Source organism: Mycetomoellerius zeteki, unplaced genomic scaffold (assembly GCF_001594055.1).
Source record: "Mycetomoellerius zeteki isolate Tzet28-1 unplaced genomic scaffold, Tzet1.0 scaffold41, whole genome shotgun sequence".
NCBI lineage: Eukaryota > Metazoa > Arthropoda > Insecta > Hymenoptera > Formicidae > Mycetomoellerius > Mycetomoellerius zeteki.
Window position 1 is genome coordinate 1,154,563 of NW_017257403.1, and position 25,303 is coordinate 1,179,865.

The following is a 25,303-nucleotide window of genomic DNA, read 5'->3' on the forward strand; positions in this document are numbered from 1 at the left end:
GTTAATGGAGTCGTCATTACGGCCGCCACATTCGAGCGAGCGAGCTAATTATCGCGGACACAAAATTCGTGCGAAATCCGCCGTTCGTTAGCAACGGCTATTGCCAATTTAATGCGGGTCAGTAGTCTGTGTGTTACAACGAATAATATTAATTAGTGATGCATTCGCGCGTAACGCACTTCGCTCCGAATAACAACCGAATTCTGACGATTCCGATCGCTCCCCATCGAAGAAAAGTTCAAAATTCGAACTTTTATTTCACGATTGAGGCAAACTACTCAATATTTTATCCATACCTTTTATACTTTTATTATTTTATAACACACAGTCGATAACATATTATATTTTTCCCATAGGGTTTAAAATTCTGTATGATTTATTCACATCGTTATTATTTTCTCTCGAATTTCGGCGAACAATTCTCGCGTTTATTAAATAATTTTCACCCTGTATACAATACGCATACAACCTTATGCAACTACGCAATATGTTTTTATCGCGTGCACGAAACGCAAGCCAAATGCAAGTCATGGCTTTCGCCACCCGATTCATTTTTGCGAGATGAGAGAACCGCTGGTAAGGTCTCCGTTGCCAAAATATTCACTTTTAAGCACTATGCGTTTAGGATTATTAATGGCATCATTGTCATTGAGAAAAGAGGACAGAGAGAAGGAGGAGGGAGGGAGGAAGAAAGAGAGCGTTTATTATCATTCCAGGACAAGTCCTCTAAGAACACAAAAATAAAGGAAAAGCGCAAAAGCAATATACAAATAACGAAAGAGAGAGAAAGGAGGGAAGAGAGTAGGAAAGCAGTTGCGAGTTTAGTCCTCATCTCTCTTCGATCGATGTACCGATTAATAGCACGTTAAATTACGGAGAGAATCTATCGAGGTCCGAATGCATTCTGCAATGCAATCTGTCGGCAACGCGTCGCTCGAATTCATGTCGACATGGAAGTTCTGCAATTAAAGCGGAGGAATGCCATCGAACGATTGGAGCCGCTCGATGGAGACGAATTGTTTCGATTTAATAGGAGGATCGCGATATTGTCGACGCATCATAATCGCAAGCTAATTTGAATATTTATGTCTGATGGTTGTTCCATTTCTCCTTGTAAAACATTTTTTATCATTTAAGCTGACATTATAATAGACTCTTTGGCATTACTGATCGTTTATCGAAAATTCCGTTATGATTCAGTCTATTAATAGATCGTTTATTAATAATTTATTGACAATTTAATTTCTTTTATAACTACACTATTAATTTCATGATGTTGAATTATATTCATTTTGAATTATTTTTAATCTTTTCTATAGGTCGCTGTTGTCTAATCAATATATAGTTAATTAAAAACTAAAACAATTAATTAAATAATTTAACTCAAGAATATATATTAAATTTAATTTAAATTTAATTTATTATTTATTAAGTGCATACGTTATTTACATTAAAATTACAAAAATGCAAAAATTAAATTATATTTTGACGCACATAGAAGTTAAAAATAACAAAATGTTATTTAACTCGAGAGATTGGGTTACCATCATTTTTTTTCTAACAGAATACATTGTTAAATTCATAACGTCTAATTATACCTAATTTGGTTTTATTTTTAATTTATCCTAATTTGGAACTATTTTTAATCATTTCTCACTTTAAAATCTTTGAAGTGAAATTTAATGCTAAAGAATGACAATTGAACCAGCATTGAAAAAAAGTGGCTCAATTGTCAATTTTTAAGAGTGAGATTTCACTCTTTAGAGTTAGATTTCACTCCAAAGATTTTAGAGTGTTATAAGCTGTCACTGCTCCTACTCAATACGTCATTAATTTAAGTAAAACAACGGAATTAAATAATTTAACTTAAGAAAATTAAATTTGACTTAAAAATTTATTATTTATTAAGAACACACGTTAATATAGATGTTGTTTACTTTGAAACTAACCACAGAAATGGATTAATTATATATTTTGACAGGCATGTAAAAGTTGAAAATAACCAAATGTTATTTTTAACTCAAGGGATTGAATTACCATTGCTCTTTTGATACCTTTTTACATACAATGTATATAAAAGACAATTTCCTGATATTAGACAATTCTGACATTATATACTCGTATTTACATAAGCACGTTTTAAAAATATTTATTTCGAAATATATATATTTATATAGTTTATATCTAAAGGTTACGAAATGGTATCAGCGTTATTATACGGTGAATTACCTTTAGCTAACGTCTATGTCTTCGTTTTTGTTTCAGTGCGTATTGTACCTGTGGGCGCTGAAATTGTGCCATCCAACCACACTGTTCCTCCTCAGAGGTAACCACGAGTGCCGTCATCTTACGGAATACTTCACATTTAAGCAGGAATAAACCCCCTTCGAGAGAAAGTAATCTTTTCTCTTGTATTCATATTTATAATTTTAAAAAATATATCATAAACGAGCAGTTTTACAATCTACGGAGACTGCAAGTCTTTTTCTTATTCCTTAAAAAATTTGCAAGGAAGAAAGCCCGTCCATTCTTTCTCTCCCCGATCTCGAAATATTCATTTCCCCGCATCGTTGAATCTTTTATATCGCTCTGTGTTGCACGCTTTTTTCGCTTTTGTTTCGCGTCGTAATAAGAAATTATTTCCTGTTTAATAATTTGCGACTCAGATTAAGTCTTCCGCCACGTTAGTTACGACGGGGTGTTGCCTCGTAAGGTGAATTAGCTCTGCGCGGCGGCGAAATTTATGCAGCTCATCTACCTACCTACATCGCGAGCTTCAGCGCCTGACATACACGCGTGTGTCGTAATTATGGTCTAAGTAACAAAACGTAGCTTTCGAGAAAGAATCGAAAGCTGAATAAAAATTGTAAGCGTTAATTTATGCAAATTTCCTAGAATAAATGAACATATATTTACGACGAGAAGGAAATATGATGTTAATTATAAAGATAACTAGTTTACAAAAAATATTTTTTTTAATTACTTTGAACCAGATAGTGTTTCTTACAGATTTATTTGAAGGGTAAAAACGCAAGTCAAATCGTATCTTGAAATTTTGATCAGAAGTCACGAATGTATTGCATTTTTTTATTTCAACATCTTACTTTTTAGTGCTGTCATGTTATGAATAATTTAAATACATAGTCTTTCTAAGAAAAATCTATAAAAAATAATTTCTTTAGTTCTCAAAAAGTATTATTTTGCTGTAAACTTGTGTAATATCGATTTTTTTATACAAAAAATATTAATATCGTATTATTTATTAATTACCTAAATAAACTATCCTCATGCATAAATATTGGAATCTAATTTTAAATGCAGAAATAAACATATTGTTTTGTAGAATATTATGTAAGCATAATATTGGGAATATATTTAACCTAATTAACAGAATTCGTAATGGAGCTAATTTATATTATCTTTATATTTGTTTTCATGGCATCGCATCGTGTTGAGTGTATAAATATTATACCATCGCATGATAATATAATTTTAAACGATTCATATTTCACAGTTTTATTACAATTTATATATTCATATACTTATTTTTTTCGTTCTACATACTAAAGAATTGTCCCGTTTAGATAAAATAAAAGTAGAAAATTATGTTATGAAAATTCTCTGGAATTAATAAAAAAGATATGTGTTATATATACATATATACTTATGCTGTGCCATGTTGCAGTAAAAAGCTGCAATAACGAGACTCGATCGTAGCGATAACTCGTATTGCGTGTGCAATATCGACCTTGTGACCTGCGTGTGTCCCCATAGTCCTTCGATCACGTGTACCTCACGTACACGGATAAGTTACGAGATCGTAAACCGCCGGACATCGCAGCACGTTACATTCGCCGAACGGCCGAAGCATTTAGGGAACACTCGCGATTCTCGTTCTCTTGTTGTTTCGCCTAAGTTCGAGCTTGTTCGCAACCAACGAGCTTCGGGATTACATTAATCGCGTGAGTTTACGGTACATTACGTGGGCTCTGCCCTAGTGCAATTTATACGCACAGATACCAGAAGAGATCCAGATTTGCGGCGTGTTTAACGTCGGACGCAGCTGCTCATCTCGCATCCTCTCGTTCATATAATGCACGTTTGTACATGCCGGCAAATGAAAGCTCGACGTGCGAAAAAATCGAACGATCGCCCTTGATCAGAACGCATCTCCGGCGATTCTCCGCGTTCGATGCGCGCTTTCCGCAGTGAGCCGGTACTTGCCTGCATCATCATATGGAGGAAATCGCGCCGCATATTACGACTCGTTCCCGTCCTGTCACATCGTAAATGTTATAACGACGCGACTGGGGAAACCGAGACGGAGAGCGGGGGCGCCTCGCAAATACTCGTAGGTTGACCTAGTATCGGACAATTTTCCGCGATCGATACACTTTTCCGCGAGACGCCGCCTGCTTCTGCTGCGCGAGTGTCCGAGCTATGCTATGCATCGCGAGGGATGCGTCTTTCCGGCGACAGATCCGAAGGGACAATATTTTTCGAAGCTAATTATTTTAAATAATTTTCGAAGGTTAAAACGTCCCTACTTCGGTTAGTGTACTGAAAAATGTCTGGTAATAATAATCAAGTTGTTAGATGATTACTAATAGCGTTTTCAACTGCAGTAGATTTGAACCGATCTGGATTGGATTAATGACGTACTATTGGTAGAGCATGTAACATCATTAATCCAACCCAGGTCGGTTTGAATCCACTGCAGTCGAAAACGCTATAAAGCTTTGGCTTTGATGAAATAATTTGAATTCAATATTCGGTTAATGTAATCAATTAAACATCAATCAAAAGCTAATTTTATATTCCTAAATATTAATTCAGCGCTGCCATCCAGTCACTTAAGTTACTGTTTCTCACCTTTTTTGATAAATTACTAAAAGTCACTGTTGTCTAATATGAGTTACTAAGACCTTTTTTTCTGTGCTGATGAGATTCGTAAAACATAAGCGTTCCATTCATACTTTTGTCGTCTCATCTGCTAACAATTGCTATTCGCTCACTGTTGCGCTAATTGGGTACTGGTCCAGTATTAAGTATATCATTTTTAAATTTCAAACAAATGTAAAACTAAAAGGCGATGTGATTTTCGAAGATTACAAATATTTTTCGCGTATTTAAAAAAATACATTTTTGTTTCTTTATATTGCATTTTTAAAAATGTTTATTTTTTTATCATCTGATGAATGTGTTTATTTTTTTGTTTTGTTTAGATAATAATACATTGCTATACGCTATCCAAAGATAAACCAGTGAAAAAAAATAACAATAGATACTTTTTTTGTCTAAACGTAATTAATTACTATGGAGATTTGATTTTTGTTCTTGTATTTTACAAACTTTTTCCATCAAAAAGAGTTGTCACATTTTTGGTGCGATAATCGGAAAACACTTATTTTTTCTAATTATTACTAAATAGTTAATTACTATTATTATATTAGGTAACATTTAAATATCTCACCAATACGCTAAACAAAATACATTTGGTAGATATATTATCAGATTTCTGTCAGTACAGTCTGATTAATTTATCAGCAATTTATTTCAGAAAGGACGTCAATTCATTTATTCTTAAAACTTAAGAGTAAGAAATAATATATTATTTACGACTTACTTATATTTCCCAAGTAAATCCGCCCGGTGCCCTAATGATACTTTGATTATACGAACGTAAATTGGATATAAATTCGTATAGCGCTCTTAACTGCCTCTAAAAATGTTTTATGTATTATTAAACGTTTTATGCTGCCTTATTGTATCTCGTCGGTCTCGCATGATGTTACATCTCTCCCGTCGTCTTTTATATTCCACCCTCACAGCTCTATTATTATTATTGCAAACGTAAAAAAGCTATCTTGTAAACTTCAAGAAGGAACAACACGGACTCGAATGTTTCACATCTTCGCTCGGGGTCCATTCTCGTGCCTGGGGCCTCGTTTTGAAGAACAGTTCTAATTTCCTCTTATATACGTATACATTCAGAACCGGCGTAATGCCATTTCCGCCTACGATATTAAGCGGAGTGCGAGTCACTCGACGAGGGGGTGTTCACCCCCACACAAAAATTCGCTCGTTCGCGCACGCACCGTGACCCCGATTCCACGCGCGTTTAATAACCGCGATAACCGCGGAAATCCCAGCGCGCGTGCACGTTACCAGTCGGCGCGGAGCTTTAATCATCGTTTTAACGGAGCTTTTGCCGTGCATTTATTGGCGGACGTTTGGGAGCCCCGCGTGCGGGGATTAGCGAGAGGGTGCGCCCTCGCTCGCGCATATCCGAATCTCTCCACGTTTTCTTCTTTTTCGCAGCCGCCTATTTACGCGGCCTAGTTTACCCGACCGCTATATATTATACCGGCATTCACGTGCCGGCCGATCGAGAAAATTGCGATTATCTCCAGGCGGTTCAAGCTTTTCCTCGCGATACGAAGTCGCGATAGCACGCTCGCACAGAAACAGGGGTAGCGCGGCGGCGATTCTCTCTCTTTTTCTTTCTTTTTTTCCTCCTCTTTAAAACGAATGCAACAGAAATTTTTATAATATAATTCCGATTTATAATGTAACTATCAGAGTATCGTGCACATTTATTTTTATATAAACTAATGTAGCCGCAGCGCGCATTGTGAATTAAAACAATGTGAGAGCTTGTCCCTATCGCGTCTTATGTAAACTCAGGCATAATATTATAGGGAAATGCAGTAGGTCGTGATAATATATCGCGCTCGCGCGATCCTACCCGCATTTTTTTCCCCCGACGTTTTTCCGACATTTGCCGCGCGCACATTTTTCTGCCAATTCGGGTAACAATGACGCGAGAAAAATGTAGCGCGCTTAACCGTGACGTATAGAGAAGTTCGATATACCGGTTCTATCAAGATAAATGCGCGGTTGCTCCTTGCCACTATATTTCGTATATCTCAAATATATCATTTTTCCACGTCGTGACTAGCGTAATACACGGCGATGCGGCGTCGATCGTGTATGAAAATCTTAGAATAAATAGAGCTACAGAGAAAAATGGTTTTTGAGGATCTAAAAATTTAACTGTATAGATACAAATTTGAAAATATTTTGTTTGGTCCGTCAAAATAATTATGGACACGGAGAGAATTTTCTTTTAAAATTTATCCTGAAAATATGGTAGTTGTGTTACAATACGATATTTTAAAGATTTTTACGATGCACCTCAGTAAAATTGATCAAACTTATTTTATACCATATTGTAATTTTATTAATGAATGAGAGAGATTTACATTAAAATTCTTCGAAATACAATGTTGTCCCACGACTATCATATTTTCAAGGTAAATTCTAAGAAAAAATTCTTTCCGTGTAGGATCGCTCATACTAGTTGCCAAATTTTATTCGGCATTGTCATCAACGTAACAAGTTTTTAGATATTTCAGCAAAACTCTCCTTTCTCTGTTGGATCCACTCATTTATATTCCGCCGAAATTGCTAAACCGGTGGATTTATTGGACCCACTCAATTATTTTTCACGATATATCTGCAAATTTAAATTATTGGTATTAAAGTAAATTTGATATTTATTCTCTTATATGAGTTATGTCATCTTGGTTCCTTAAAATTAATTGTAGTGTCTTTTATTTAACATAAATTAAATGAGTCTTACTCGTGACTGCGGTGTTACAAATTTTGAACTATACACGTTAGCTCTTTGAAGGGCGCTAATATTAAAATATTATATTTTATTATACTTTATACTTTATATTCAGTTATAATCTACATGAGAATACAGTGCTTGTTTCGCGACTGTCTTGCAGCTGCTCTTATCTGGCTTCATCTCGCAGTGCGCGACGCTGAAAACTTAACGATCGTGCTTTCGGAAAGTCGCATGCCGGAGCTCGAGCTCGAGAAACACATTATTCCGAACAACGATTTTGTCGCTCGCGCGTTTTTCGTGTTAGAAGCCGGGACGCGGTGGCCACGCGCCAAGATCGCGACGGCATGTCGTATCGAAATGGAGCTCGATGCCAAAAACGATCGTTTGTCCGCGAATATGGGAGACGAACGCGCAATTAATTCGCCAACAATTTCGCCAGAATCATCATTTTTGTCACGGTACGCAGCGTGTGTTCCGCGTAATAGTCACGAGGATAGAATAAAACATTGTTTGTGAAGATCAGTAGTCGTTGCGTGCTTCTTGCGAATGGGTTACGAGATACAAGAGCGCACGAAATGTTATACTATTTGATTTATATTTAACGCATTTGTTTTTATAACAAAATTGATAGAATATAATTATCGCAGAACTAATTAGGATTAATTAAACGGAAAGGACGGTTTTGCTGATGTAACTAAAAATTTGACGAGCTACAAATCTAAAAATAGTTTTGTTGAGTCATCAAAAGACTGAACTAGTATACATTTTTGGAATATAAAGTGAGATTTGTATATTCGATATTTGACAAAAACGAGAAAGAGAATTCTAATGTGTAGTTTAGTGCTGCAGGAATAAAAAAGACCTAAAATAATTACGTGGGACGTTACGTAAGAGTTCCGTTCGATAATCAGCTTAAATTTATTTCAGATTGTTTTTAATCGTTCTCAGTCGACCTCAATCGAATTTCTACATTATTTACAATTAATCTTTCCTTAATTATCTGTCGGCTTAATCGTTGTCGATTAGTCTTTTTTAGACATCTCGCAATGGTGTCTCTCTTTATTTCTCTCTGGTTTAATCATCTCGAGACATGAGAGCTTTGCCGAGTCCGTCCTTGGCGCGATATTACAGACATCCGTTTCGCAATACTTCAATCTGTAACCCCAAAGAGGCTTCTACGTCCACCAACCGGTCGTTCATTTGCGAGATCTCGTGAAGGTCCTCGAGTGGCAACCTCAAGCGACGATCCGTTTAGCTTCAGCGCCGACAAATCTTTATCCTGTCGAGATTACTCCGCTTTATTGGTAGGAAATCCTTTTCGCGCGTCACCTCGAACAGTGATTCGACGATCCTCCCTCTATGTAGTAAATACAGCTCGCTTTACGTCAATTTCCGAGGTCACATTTAACAGGGAACATGTCAGAAACAGAGAGCGATGGCTCGAGGAGAGCTTCTTACGAAATCCTTCTGAGAGTTAAAGTTTTACAATTTTCATGTGAAACAGCGTCATACGAGTTAGTTATAAAAGTAATCAGAACTTGGAATCGAAAAAGAGGAAAGAGGAAACATGGGTTTCACCCGTCCTACAGAATTGGTCCGTTTTGCTCCAGAAATAAGACAACAATTACCCACTCCGGATCTTATCTAGCGGAGCGGTTTATCGCTCGCGCGAGACGAGCGGGCTGTCGGTTGCACTCGTGGATACGACGAGAGAAAAGCTGCGAGGAGGAGAGACGGCGCAGCGAAATTTCAAGAACACAGAACAGGCGTGGACGACCAGGCGGCTTCCCTCGACGTATTCTGGAGAGTATCCATTATTCCGCGAGGACTGCGACGTGAAATAGAGCCCCCAGTGTGTCCGCCATTCTTTTTACGACTCGTTCGCGGAATGGTCCATGGCCGACTATGCGTGTTTCGCCTCGCTTGTCAGCTAGGATCTTTCCTCACGACTCCCTCGCGTCGCCTTTATTTCCTCCTCCATCTCGACCTTTTCGCCGAACGTCGGATTAGACGACTCTGATCTCTATGTTGTCATCTCGTTTCATAAAGAAGCCATGAAAGTAGTCCTCGATACACTCGTACGATCATTATAAACGCTGTAAAGTTCTGATGGAAATTACGAAATACCTTCATCGCGTGGACAAAGTACTAATCCGTTTTAATCTTGGATATCTTTTTTCTTTTCTGCTTTCAGGTAAAATAAAATACTCCGAGAGGGTGTACGACGCGTGCATGGATGCCTTCGACTGTTTGCCGCTCGCCGCCCTTATGAACCAACAGTTCCTCTGCGTACACGGCGGTCTATCGCCGGAAATTCACAATTTAGAAGACATTCGCAAAGTAAGTAAATTCTTTACGTGCTCCAGTTGCGTGCCTCGCGTCACAATGTTGAATAACTCTGTATTAAAATGTGCATAAATGAATCTGTGACGCCAAGTTTTGTTGGTACAAAATTAACATTTGACATAAAGAATAAGTGCCTTCTAGATAAAAGAAGTCTTTGTGAAGCTTCTCATTGATATTTATTTTGTCTCTGGTATCTTCGATCGAATCTTTTTCTTGGTAATTTTTGCAGGAAACCTTGGAAAAGAGTATCTTTTGACTATTGTTCAATTTAAATTCGAGATTGCTTTTTGGAAAGAATAATTTTGCTAAAATATCTAAAACTGTAGTTTGATATATAATTTAGCTAGATACAAAATAATTTTCTTAGACTATCAAAATAATTATGTAAGACACTCAAGCTGATTGTTAGAATGTAAAGAAAGACTTTTGCATTGCTCATCATATTTGAGCATTCTACATTTTGATCGTCCAAAATTATTGTTAGATTTGAACACTAAAAAAAGTTTGATAATAACTATTAAATATTGAGTAAAATAATGCCAATCAAATGTTCGATTAATTTAATTTAAAATAATTAGTTTTTCTTTTGTATATACATATATCTAAATATTTTTAGTAGGTAAGTTTTATCAAACACAATAATATAATCAACCGTTTGGTAATACTTATTAAATATTTAAAAAATAAAATTATTTTTAGTCTCATATTAACCAAATGTTTGATTGACATTATTTCACTCAACATGTAGTAGCTATTACCAGATTCTTTTTTCAGTATATCTACACAGAAAGAACGGTTTTGCTGAAATATCTAAAAATGTAACTACACTGAAAGAAAATATTGGCTGCTGTAGCAAATTAGATGATAAAATACAACATAGCATTTTTAATTTGCTGCAACAGCCAATCTTTTGTTGCAGCCAATTTTTGATTGCGTTAGCCTATTCGCAATGTCAGTGTAGGATTTCGATAAGTTAACGCCAACAAAAAATTGTCTGCCGCAACCAATTAAAAATGATGCTATGCCATATTCAGCCAATTTTTTCTTTCAATGTCTGAAATTAATTTTATTAAATCATCACAATAATAATTATGTAGATAGTAATTATTACATTAATAAGTGTTGATAATGCTAGAAAAGTTTTGATCTCGATTTTGATATTCTAGCAACCAATTTAAGCGTCCTATATAATTATTTTGATCCAAAAAAATTATTTTGAAGTCTATATTCAGCTAAATTTTTACATAAAGTACTTCAGCAAAACCTTCTTTTCATATAGCTAAATTTTTAGATACTTCATCAAAATTGTTCTTTCCGTGTACTATTCAACTTTTCGTGCACTTTCGTCGGGAAGTCAAGTCACGAGAAACCATCTAGGACGGCGTCGCATCTTAATGAGTCGTGATCGTTGTTAATTGCGTTACTCCCCGCCCCACGTCTCCGAATGAATTAGCCTTGCTATTATTTCTCACAATCGTGCCGAGGCCAATCGTTCGATCGGCTGAGAGAGTCCAATGACACTCCGCCGCGCCGGAAGCGAACCAGGGAGAGCACCGACGTGCTGCCACCTGCTCTATCGATCCCATCCACCTACGCCTTTTACCTTCCTGCATTGCGTGCGGCACACACGGGCGTGCGTGCGGTGCACGCGTCCCGATCACGCGCGTCCGCGGGCTAGGCTCGCCCACCGGCTACAGCTTCTTCGTCTTGCCGTTCTAACTGCGATACCGTATTTGCCTGCGTCTCTCGATTCGGCAGATAAACGATAAAATGAGTATCCGCTCGTATGCAGAATAGGACACGTTAAATATAGCCGAGGTGTAAACGCGCGCGATCGTCTGGACGCGTTTCGAGGCGAAGGCGGTTCTAATTATTCTCTTACGCTTTCGAGACGCTCCCTTTTTGTTATAATGCCTTATCGTTGTAATTATACGAAAAAAACGATTTTACTGAAACATCTAAAATTTTACTGAATACAAATCTGATAATAATTTTGTTGGGTCATCAGCATAATTTTGTTGGAAACTCAAACTAGTTGTTGGAATATAAAAATTTTTTAAACCATTGTTCGTCATTTTATTAGTTTCCAACATTATTAAAATTATGGAAATTAAAAAATTACAAGCTACTTCAAAAAAATTTTATATTAGTTTCCAACATAATTATTATGAATGTCAAAACTTTTTATAGGATGCTCACCATGTTTGAATATACAGGGTGATCATTAGGATTGTATCTAAACTAAACTTATTACTTCACAACAAGTAGGCTGAACAAAACAAATGAAACGTCATTTTGTGTATTCATGCTAATACTCATAAATTAGCTTGTATAACGGCTCAAATGAAATTGACAAATTTCCTCTACAAAATGACGTTTCATTTGTTTTGTTCGGTTCCACTTGTTGCGAAATAATCATTTAGTTGAGACACGATCCTATGGCCACCCTGTATAATTATTTTGATGATTTAACAAAATTATTTTCAGATCTATATCTTAACTAAATTCTTAGATATTTCAGAATATTATTACACAATAGATATTCCAAAATCTTTTCCATGTGCTTGTCGTCGCGTCAAAGAAGAAGAAATAGATTCGCCTCTTTTGGAATTTCTTGAACTCTCGTATCGGACCCCAAGATTTATCCAACTTAACGCGCGTTTCGTCCGTTCCGATAGCTTTCTCGCGTCTTTTCCACGTTCCCGCGGTATCGCGTTTCACGTTAGCAATCGAAATTTCCGAGTGACACCTCGTATTTCCCGGCTATCGACATCCCGGCTTCACGCCCGACACGCCTGAGAGACGACGGGAAGCGCGATGGAGCGGTTTCGTATTTCTCCGCGCTCGTAAAAATTCGCGCTATTTTCATATTATCGAAGCCCGTGGATCTCCCTCGTTCGTCGGGCAGCATCCCGTTGAATTTTCTCGACGCGCAGCTGCCTGAGATCTCATCTCGTTTCGGGACGTCCCGCTTTTATATTCGCAATACTATCCTCGTAAAGATACACGTCCGAGAGATAGTGGTCGAATTTGAATGAAAGAGAACGAAACGGGGGGGGGGGAGATACGGATGAGAGAACGCAGCGATCTCGTTTAACGATCGACGGATCCTGCGATTCTCGGCATCTCCGGCATAATTAAGGGAAACGACGTGCTATTACAATGATGCGACGCTGTAAAGCGACGTGGATTAATTTCTCCGACTACTCTGGTAATTTGGAACGTGACATGTTCGGAATAAAAATTCTCGGTAGAAAACGCTGATTCGTTGCTCGACGGAATTGAGAGCGAAATATAATGTGGAATATTGCGTGGATGTGAACCGATTGCGAAATTGCGTAAGGAAAGATCTGTCCTCCACACTGAAAGAGCAATTTTGTTGAAGAATCTAAAGTTTAGCTAGATATAGATCTGAAAAATATTTTGTTGGACATCAAAACAATTAGGTAGGACGACAATTGATTGCTAGAATATCAAAACATTTTGCAGTATTGCTAAGATTCCTGAAAAATTGAAATTTTGAATGTTCAACAAAATTATTGATCGGTATTTAGCCAAATTTTTAGATTCTTCAGTGAAATTGCTCTTTCAATGCAGCGTTTCATTTAGGATAATTCAGTTTCTTTCACGGTAAACTTCAAAATGAATCATGAAATTATTATCGTTCAATCGCTAATGTTTAACGATCGAGAGCATTTCGAAAGATGATAATAAATATCGCTTGTCGCTATCCAGCAAAGTTTTCCCGAGAATTTATTATCGGTATATAAGTTCTAATCGCGGTTTCACGATTTCTGCCCGTCACCGGGCAGAATTTCGAGTGTCGCGTTTTATTTCCGAGCGGTTTTATCGCTGGCGTTTCAGGACGTTTGATATGGAAATCGACACTCCCGGTTGGACGATATCGTGAGTCCTTTGCGAGTAAGAGCCCGTAAAACGTGACCGTACGCGCCCTGTACCTTGGAAATATTTCTCGGCAGCACTTTAACCGCCTTTACGCTTCTTGCTATCCGGATAATCGTTCTGAATCTTTCATCGCGACTCGCACGCATGAAACGTCACCCCATGGGCGAGAGAGGTTCGAAAAGCTCATGCCTCGAGAAACTCACATTGCAATGTATGTGTGAGGATATCAAGATATTCGTCCGTTAACCTTCCTCGAGAAGTAAATAAATCATGAGAGTATTTTTAGAGTAGCACGCATTTAGTTTCGAAGACGTTAAATCGTGACGTATGTTTGCATAAACATTGTGAGTTGTTAAAATTCTACAAGATCACGAAACGTGTGTGGCCTTGTCAACAGTATTTCATTTAACCTTTAAGTAGGTAGACAGCTAACTAAACACACACAGCTGATAGAGCTTAGAACACCTAAAAAGAATTTTAATTTTATTCTTGTCAAATTTTTATTATTTCAATTTTTTTTTAATTATTTTTCTAATCATTTTTTATAAACAGCCGCTATTTCTACCAATGTATTATTAATTTTGACTAAAACAAAGAGTTAATAATTATAAATATAATCACCTAGCACGTAATATGTAATAACAAGTAAACTCAATAGAATTAAACAATTTAATTCAAGAAAATATATTAAATTTGATTCAAATTTAATTTATTATTCATTAAATGCATACGTGAATACGATGTTTACTTTGAAACTAACTACAGAAATGAATTGAACCACATTTTGAATTCATGGAAGTTAAGAATAACAAAATTATTCAACTCACGGAATTGGGTTACCATTACTTCTTTGGAATCTAACAATGTATAGTCAGTTAAACTTACACATTAGTTATACCCTTATGAGATAGACCATAGAGGAATATAAAAATAATGAACTTACTAAAACTTCTGAGCAATACTTTTTATTTCCCTTTTCCAAAACAATATTTTTTAAAGAAAAGTATGCTTGTGCACGAAAGAAGGATTTTACTGAAGTATCTAAAGTTAGCTAAATACTAAGCTGAAAATAATTTTATTGGACCATCAAAATAATTATATAGGATGACGAAAATGTGCTGCAAAAAGTTTTGACATTCTAGCAATCAGATCGAACGTTCGTTACACTGGAAAAAGCATCTAGTTGCATTAATTGGAATTCTGGTTGAAAATGAGTGAATTAGAATTTTCTGGTTGAATCTATTAAATTAGTTAACATAACCAGAATTCTGATTGATATGAGATATCAGATTGATATCAGAATCTTTTGATTTGTTCATTTTCGAGCAGAAATTTTTTATAGTGTACATAATTATTTTGATGATCTTCAGTAAAACCGACCTTTCCTTGTGGCATGCTACGGTCATCACACCTATCCATTTAAAAGTTTAAAAATCTGTTTTTGCGAGAGGATTTTTTGCACGTTATACGTTCTTTTCAGGACAAATCGGAGTACGAAAGGTTAATCGTTAACGATTTAAAGGCTCCGCTGAAATGAACATCATGAAACGATTGGCATTAATCTCGGAATCGCGCGAGGGCCGTAGATCTGCATTAAAGCCGTCCAATTTCGTATCGGTCGTGGCGCATTAGCTCCGTTTAATTTATGGAAGGAGGGAAGAGGGAAGAGGAGAGAAAGGATAGGATCGTGCAGGGCGGCGCGTGCATTTTATCGGCTGAAAACTTGCGATTTATGTGATCGTGTTCCGGGGGCCGCTTTAAATAGCGGGCGAGCTCGTGCTATCGCGCCGCTATTAAGTTAATCGCCTTGCACGCCTCGCATGCGCGTGTATGCACGTGTATGCGTGTCACGGCGGGGACCCGCTTTTAACAAGTGCAATAATAACAAACAGCGCGGGAACAAAAAGGTCGGCAGAGAGGTACGAAGAATGTCGGGGCAAAATCTTGAAAATGCATCGACTTGGCACCGCCGTTTTCTTCGTGGCGTTTTTCTTCACAGAAAAGGGGAAAAATTAGGAAAATCATATCGCAAAGTTTCCACTTCAATCTTCAATCTGAAACACTATTTAAATTAGTATACGTATAAGTACCATAAGTATAGTTACGTATCGTAGGGTAAAGAGTTTTAATGTGGAGAGATTTCTTCGAATGTCGTGTAAGAAGAAAAGATAACAAAGATAACTCGTATTTTCCCCGTTGGACTATTATTTTAATAAATGTAGCGCTAAAATGCTTTTTACTGCCGAATAGGAAGGTTACTTTTTTTTAAAAATCAAAATATTAATTTTATTTATTTCAAGAGTTGGTTCCTAATATGAGAATAATATTATATCGAAAAAAATATTGTAAATGAAAAACTTCAAAAGGATTTATTGTATAATACAATGATAATGAAAATCTCGTGATATTAACTGCCACCTTAAAAATGATTACTGACTTTCTTAATATGACAATTAAAATATTGATAAAATAAATAAAAAACAATAAAATAATTAGAAAATGCAAATTTTCCAGGAATCTAACTTTTTAATTGAAGAAAGACAGCATAATAAGTTTGTATAGTTTATACAAAATTCATTTAAAAGGTATCTGGTTTTATTTCTTTGGTTTGAGCGTCATAAAAGATAAGATACTCGTGTGGTATCTGATAACCTATGCTTACTTACAATGCTTTTTTAGAATCATAACGAAGCATCTTTTCTTTGTAGCATTATGCTAACAATAGCAATCACAATCATTCCATTTTAACGTATATCCTTAGACAAATTTTCATAAAATTTAGAAGTATACTGAGAGGAAGATTTTTGTATTTGTGACTACAATTGCATGTTAATTATGATGGTTATCATTACGGTAATATTAATAATAATAACCATAAATTAGTAATAAACTATAGTTCGATTTATCAAGAAATCTACATATATAGTTGGCACCAAAATTGACTACAAATTATGGTTATTATTGCCAAAAATGGTCGTAATTACTACAGTTTATAGGCCATTTTCGGTGCCAACTATATATGTAGATATATTTATCGATAGAACTACACATATAATTATTATTACTAAAATTATAACAATAATAACCATAATTATGATAACACGTAATTATAATCACAAATACTAAAACACTTTTCTCTCTGTGCTTTGTTTTACAATTTTTTCTGGTATCACGTATCCAAGTCCACAGAGAGTTTTCTTCCATATTGTTGTTGTTGGATTATAAAATTGTAAATTATGTTTATAGACATTCGGAACTGCATAATTTTCTGCTATTTGTCGTACGGATGCCAGTAGATAAACATGAAGCTACTCACGCATACATATAGTACGTGCAATACGTAGGTCGTGAGATACAAATCGTTCTACAAACTACGTTTCATAAATATTTAAAAACTGATATGGGTAGTTGTTTACTTCCGCGACAGAAAGTATTCATGTTTCTGCTTACTGCACCGATCGCGACGTAAATGAGCCTCGTGACACGCTTCCGTAAAAAGCCGCCATGATCGAACGTAGGGTAGTATATCTAGCAATTAATAATCTCTTGAGGTTTAGGCCCTGCGTACAATAGAAGGAATAAAGAATTAGGAATAAAGAATAAACGATTTTAATCTATCAGAAATCGGATACATCGGAATACACGGTTTTTGATAGGTTGAAAAATCGTTTATTCTTTATTCCTAATTCTTTACTTCTTTTATTGTGCGCAGGGCCTTAACCCTCAGCCACGTTCATTTCTACTTGGGGAAAAAAACTGCGCGAAAGAGTGGAAAGAAAGAAAAAGCCATCTTGCAACGAGCGTCGGCAATTCTCTAATGATCGTTTCCAGCTCTGCGGACATTTTCTGAATCCTCAGAAACCCAGGGAAAAAAGTGACATCTTTTACACTCGGGAGTACGTGTGTCCAATGATGTAAGATTTTAGGAATCCTATTTCGTTAGTAGTATACGGAAAGAACGATTTTGCCGAAGCATCTAAAATTTTAGCTAGGTAGATATGAAAATAATTTTGTTGGACTATCAAAATAATATATAGGATTCTTAAACTGGTTGCTAGAATGCAATCATTTTTTGCAACGTCGCTCATCATTAATAATATAAATTGGTCAGAAAAATGAGCCAAGATATTAAAAATGTGATTTATTTATATAAAACTTGAAAACTTTTAGAGTGAATTTCATTGAATGAAATCTTACTCTTAAAGATTGAAAATTGAGCCATTCTTTTTCAAGACTCAATTTTCAAAGTTTAGTTGTTTTACTCTTTAAAATGAGTTCCATTCCAAAGAATTTAAAAAGTGCAAACAAGCATATATTAAAAACGTTTTGTATTCACTGAACTTTATACATATAAAGAAATATTGCTTATCATTCTTGAGTTTCCTACGTAATTATTTTAATAGTCCAACAAAATTATTAACTTTCTAGATATTTTGGTAAAATTGTCCTTTCTGCACCAAAGTATAACGTAAATACACAATATCCTTCGACGTCGAAAAATTATCTGAGGGAGTTTCGCCTAAATAAGACACATTGCCTGATTTTTACTTATACCTACTTTCTGTAGATTAATAGCGTAGAGTCCTAAAATAATTTCAAAGCATCTTGAAAAACAAAAACGGTAGAAAAGTAAGTAGAGAGAATTCTCGTCCGTGTCTACTCTTTCCTGATTACGAGCTATTTCTCGGGGGAGATCGCGCGATAGTTAACCCACTTCTTGCCCGTCCTCGTTTCATGACCGCCCGGCTTCTTTTCCGACGTGAACAATCGCGGAAAACGAGGCTGTAGATACAGCGAAGAAGGGAAGGCGAGGGTGAGGAAGAAAATCGAAGTGAAACCGAAGAAATCTTCGCTCGATCCAACATTTACGCGATTAGTCGAACGCTTTCGCCAACTCCTCTGGTTTTCCGAAATCGGAAAACGTTCGGAACTCGGTAATTGCAAGGACAAATGCTTGCGGACAGCTTTCGTGTTTTTGTTTCCATGGTACGAGAATTTTTAAGAGTTTGAAGCTTCTCGCGTTCATCGTTTCAGGATATATTTTTCATTTTTTTGATTGTGTAATGTTTCATTGTCAGGCTCAGAGGATGCATATTCAGGATGCCACAAAATTGGAAGTCAGGAAATTGTCAGAGAAATTGTAAATAATCATCAGGGAAGTCAGGGAAAAGTCGGAAATTTTGCAAAATTCTCTAAAAAATTAAAATTCTTGACTTTAAAGAAGTTTATTATACATACGTATATCACATCTATTTACTCTCTAAATCTGAATCAGTAGATAGTCACTGATATCAGTGCCAAGTATGCCACTGGTAATCAGTGAATTAAATGTGATAGTCACTAATTATCCAGTGGCATACTTGGCACTGATAATTAGTGAAGTTCAATTAAAAAAGAGAATATTCGAGCATTATATGACAAAAATACTGATATTTGCACGTTAATTTCAATCTTCCAATACCATATTCTTTGAATTTAACCACTAAAACAAGGTTAGTTAGCTCACATAATAAAGATTAGCTAGGTTAGGAATCTCATTTAATTCACTGATTACCAGCGGCACTGATATCAGTGATTATCCACTGATTCAGATTTAGAGAGTAACTAAAATATTGATATTTGCATATTAATTTCAATCTTTCAATATCATATTTATTGAATTTATGCACTAAAACAAGGTTAGTTAGATCACATAATAAAGATCAGCTAGGTTAGGGATCTCATATTTTATTCACTGATTATCAGTGGCATACTTGGCACTGATATCAGTGATTATCCACTGATTCAGATTTAGAGGTCAGGAAAAAATACATAAAATTTCAAAATATTATTGAAAGTTTGGAAAAATCGTGAAAGGAAATAAGAAAGAAGTTATGGAATTTTAGCATGAGGAATTTGTGACAATTCCGATATTAATGGCTGCGTTCAACAGAAAAAGCAGCTTTGTAACTGTTGTAAAATTCTTTAATACGATTATAGTCTTTGCCTTTGGTTCCTTATGAATCTAAATGTATAGACCAATCATATTGAAGAATTTTACAGTAGTTGCAAAGCTGCTTTCTCTGTTGAACGTAGTCCCCTTCGTATAAACAGCATAATATAATGAATATGATTCTTTTTTATCGACTCTTTATTTGCTCGTTTATTTTCCGCATTATATGATCCGTATTATGGAGCATGTTAATTTATAAGATCTTATTACTTGGTCACTCCCGACGCATAAAGAGATACGGAGCACCATGCAGTATGCAATAGATACTTTCCCTCCCTCTCACTCTCCTCCATTATACATTATTCCCTGTGTCTCGACGTATAAAGACATGTTTTGCGAGCATCGGTATATGAATACCAAATGACGTCGCGGAACAACACGGGCGGCTTCTCGTAATTCCTTTCCCGTCGTATCTACACGCCATGACGGTCGCAAAAACCGAAGCCGCTAAGCCCTCGGTGTTTGGCTGGCGGAGCTGGATCCATCTCGCAGTGGTGGGATCAACGTCTGGACGGGCGAAGTTTTATATAATCCACTGTAAGGCGATCGCGTCCGGGATCGGACTTGTTGGCGAACTTGCCGCTTTAATTATGCATCATTAAGGTATTTACTGTCGTGTCTGCCATCGCGCAAGTCGTGTCACCTGGTTATCTCCACTTTCGTCGTTTTATGTCGCAGCTGTGAATTATAAATCGCAAACGTGGAACTTGCGGACGACACTTCGCGCTGAGTGACAAAACTCAGTCGGCGAAAACGTTCCTTAAAATATTCTCGAACATTTTTCAAACCCTTTATTTTATTGGAGTAAAGTTTTGATTTACTATCGATTAAATGGACCATCGTTACGTGTTTTTGTGGCGAAATTACGCGCAAAACGTTTTAGCTCGCAATGCCTTGTCGGCTGTCAATTGAAGCAGATGAATTGCACGCGCGGCGGGCGTGCGAAATAAACGACAGAATAGACCGACGTTCACGCTTTAACACAAATTCATTTTACCCTTAAACGGCGATCGAGCGGTTTTCTCATTCGCGAACGCCCACGCAATTGTTCCGCGAGAGAAAAGCGAGGGCTTTATCAGAAAACGTTGAACCCGCGGGGATCGTGATCGCTAATTATTTCCGTTAATTAGTATAACAACTGCGCGTGCCAACTTCATTAACCCTGTTCGCAGTTCGGCCTCCTGAATGGACCGCATTAATGCATTATTCGCTCTTTTTCTGTTCCCCCTTCCCATCTCTTTATTCCTTTTTTCTTTTTTTTTTATTCCTCGTGACCCCACCTTTGTGCGCCGAAACTTCGCACAATGGCGACAATTGTTCGTTTCTTTACCGCGAGAGTTTTTATTCGGCGGCGCAATTCACTTAAAATTCTCAATGACGAGCGCGTCTTCTGTCATCAACGCCAGAATATTCCCGCGTATGTAACTAACGAGCTAAACTCGGGGAAACTTTCGGAGCTCCTGAGATACGGCGATTATGCCCAAAGTACTCCGGCTATCGCTCTAAGAGAGACTTGACAAGATATACGCGTATACAATTACGCGTAATCGCATCGCGGTGATCCAGTGTAGTATTTCTAGATTACAAAGTTTGGACAACAGGGAGTAGACATCTTTGAAAATGCAAACGATTTTGAAATATTATTAAAAGCCAGGGAAGATAATGAAATTTTGTCTGAAAATTAGGAAAAAGTTACGAAATTTTTGAGATGAGGAATTTATGACAGACAACCCTGTTCAGTTTCTGGTAGATTGAAATCTATTATTCCTTGTTCCTCATTCCTTTTATTGTATAACCCTAATTCAGCGATCATCGCGTATGCTGGATGAAAAATCACAGGGTGGAGTTTATGTTTCTTAGCGTAGCCGCGCCCTGGATCGTTCTCGAAATGAATATTCCCGATCTTTCATGAGGGGAAAATCTGTTTTCTTCGGAAGGGAGACGCAGATTATAACATTTTAGCTAATTAGAATACATTCAAAGCAGAACTTGTGTCGTTACAACAGCTTTAGCGTATCGCTTTTATTTTAAAATGTATTTAATCTGGAGATTTGAGTGATGAGATGATTAAAAACGATTTGTCTACGATTTTATCTAATTCTTCTTCCAAGAAAAAAAATAAACTGCGACTATTTACCGAAAAGTATCTTTCATAAAGAAGAAATGCATTAGCAGTAGAATTAACGGCTTCGAACAGAATTTTTATAAGGTACAAAGGCAGAAGTACTTTATTTTAAGATGCTTTTAATCTGGAGATTTAAGTCCGATTAAAAACGATTTGTCTACGGTTTCGTCTAATTCCTCTTCCGAGAACAGATAAACTGCGAATATTTACTGAAAAATATCTTTTGACGATAAGAAATACAGTTAATAGTGGAATTAACGACTTCGGACAGAACTTCTATACAGAGGCAAAAGCCGCAGGCCGTTTTTTGCAGCTTTTACATTCGAGCTTCCATACATTCGAGCTCCCGTCTGCTACCCGTATTTCATACGTGCTCTCTTTCTCTCTGAACCGGCAATAGCCAGCAAAATGAGACGAACTCTCGCTGGACGCGTTTATCTTTGATCTTTGCGACATGTTTTTTCAGAGATTATTATAAATCGCAGATTACGCGGGTAGTGCGGATAAAGGGGCAAACACGATTAAACACGCGTCATAGCGAGAGAGAGAAAAGAGAGAAAGGAGAGAAAAAGAGAGAGAGAAGGGGGGGAGAAGAGCGTGGGTGGAAGGGGCCGCACGATTGAAAGGGATCTCCACGTGGAAACCGCGTAAAGGATATCGTTGAGATACACTCTGTGTGATATACGACACAAAGCGAGGCTGTCCGAGGTATCGATCGGCATCGGCGCGAGCATCGCGGCGGCATCGCGGCGCTAGAGAGAATCACACGATCCGGCGCATTTACAGAGAGCGTTTCTCTGAACAATGGGGGGAGGGACGAAAAACGAGGGACGGGAGGGGGATGAGAAAGGCGAGGAGCGATTTTTCGCCCGTAATCCACAGACGATGCATAATATCTCTCAGGGGCAAAGGAAACATTCCATTAAGGAAATGAGTCGGGCGTCACGTTAAATTACGTTTGTTTCGTGCTGCGGAACGACGCCTTTTTCATCCCTGAATCCACACTCCTCCACTCATCTCTTCTCTCTCTCTCTCTCTCTCTCTCTCTCTCACGTTGTTTCTCTCCCTCGCCGCTTCCATTCCTCTCCCGTTCTCCTCCACGAGTGCGCCATTGCGGCGACCGCAATTTGGCCCGGGAGCCTCGTATTTTCAATTAATGTTTCCTTCAAACGACGAACTGGCATGATCAACGGAATGTTCCACATTTCAACAGAATAAAGAATAACGATTCGCCGTTTGCTGACAGTATATGAAAAAAAAAATTGAGTAATTGCGACAAATGATTGCCTTATATATAAATGACTTATATATAAGACTTATATATAAACAGTCAGAAAATTCCGTGTTTCGTTACAGCGACAGGTTCGAAAGATACCGTTGAAAATCCGATTCCATATTATATGAATATAATGGAGCGTCTCAAATTCAATTTAGAGACGCGCTGCAATCAGATCTCGCTAACGTAGCATTTCAAGATACATTTACCTTTTATATAGTTACGAAATTTAAGGTCGATGTATAATAATATGAAAGACGACAAGGCTGCACGAGAGCAATGAAACACTATTACGTATCATTATAATAGACACTGCAAACATGATAGGAGACATAAGGCACGCTCGCTTCACTTAATGCATCTGCTGTCATTATCGTGCACTAACTGCTCATTATATCGTAATAAGCGCCCAATACACCCGCGTGTGTTGTACGTGTTCACGCGGAAACGGGTCGCGAACTAATGCGAACCCATTCGACTAATTACGCTACCTGTTACGCGGAAATTCGTAGCCAGCATCAAGATCACGTCGTACAACTTCGATTCGGCTAATCGTGGAAGATGAATCCGGCGTCGATAGTACCGAGGGGACTTACGTTTAGAAGAAGTAATTCGAAGGTTCCATTAAATTTTATCAATTTTTTGAAGCTATAGATCCTGTAAGATAATTCTTTCCGATAGCCGTTTCTCGCTTTTTTCAGGAAATGGAAAATCGATTGATATATATTCCCAATATCGCTTTTAATTTTCTATTTTTGTGTTATTAACTCGCCGCCTGCAATCGTATTTTCATTCTCCAAGTTTTTTTTACTATTCTAGACTTTCAAAAAATGTGGGAGGTTGAGGATTACTTTTCAACATCTCTACATTGAGAAAAAATTACTTAATTTTGACAAACATTTATTTGAATAATACCAATTTAATTTAACATTTATTTACAGTAAACATTCACGAAATAAAAAAATGGTACTTAAATTAATTATTTTTGTACCAAGTAAATATATTATTATATGTTTATATTTAGTAAATATTCAGCTAGTATTATTCAAACAAATATTTATTAGAATTTAATACATTTTTCTCTCAGTGTATTATAAGATATTTACAAGATATTTTAGGAGAGAAAACTCTCTCTGTTCCCCTTTATTTACAAGAAATTCGAGAGTGAAATTTTGCTTGTGTCAACAAAGACTCAAATTACAAATGGTGAGTTAATTAATAACGTAGCCAAATCAAAAATTAATTTTTTATGTATCATATATATTTACGATGAATTTAAGAGTAACATTAATTTTATTTTTATCATTTAAGCTCGATTACGATTAAATGTTTTACACTGTACGCTCCATTAACAGGAAACATTTAACATTATCTCCATTAAATATTTGATGAATGAATGCACCGCCCGAAACTGGCTTTAATCGGTTCGTTTTAGATTATTCCTATGTCGTTTGCAGGAATAACGGAATTGCAGTCCATACGGAATTATTTTATGCGAATGGAAGTACGCACGTGGAAGTTGAAAAAAAATTTTTAATAAAACACATAAGCTTGCCGGTACGTCGAATCGCAATGATATTACGAAACAAACGGAATCTATATCATTTTATGAAAAATAAAACTGAAGCTTCGTACTTTACATACGAAAAACTCCAGCGGAATGCCATTACAGATAAACAGAATTTAACCCTCGAATGCTATTGTTATTGAATGATATGGTCGAGGGAGTAACCACTTAATGTAATTGACGTCTTATAAGTTAGCGGAACAAAATGAGCGGAATCGATTCTAACTAACATTTTTATTTGTTGCTCATTTGTTGCTAAAAAGTTGCCAAAGAAAAAAATTTGTTGCTCTGTCGGTTTATTTAAAAAAACGATGTTTCGCTAAAGGAAGATTCAGTTAGCGGAACAATACCTACAACAAAGCCAATCTACGCAGAAATAACGTAGGAATTTGTTGCTAATTTGTTGCTAATTTGTTGCTGCCGAAATAACATTTTTTTTAATAGTTTACATACTG

General features: G+C 36.6%; 1 protein-coding gene across 5 annotated transcripts in view; it reads left to right on the forward strand.

The window, feature by feature from the left end:
* Positions 1–25,303, forward strand: part of LOC108726308 (serine/threonine-protein phosphatase 2B catalytic subunit 2) — a 169,057-nt gene that overhangs the window by 107,151 nt on the left and 36,603 nt on the right. For all 5 annotated transcript variants that reach the window (XM_018453791.1, XM_018453790.1, XM_018453793.1 and 2 more), the window contains exons 4-5: positions 2,266–2,377; positions 9,831–9,976. In XM_018453791.1, the coding sequence (XP_018309293.1) occupies positions 2,266–2,377; positions 9,831–9,976 (258 nt within the window). The remainder of the gene's footprint in view (positions 1–2,265; positions 2,378–9,830; positions 9,977–25,303) is intronic.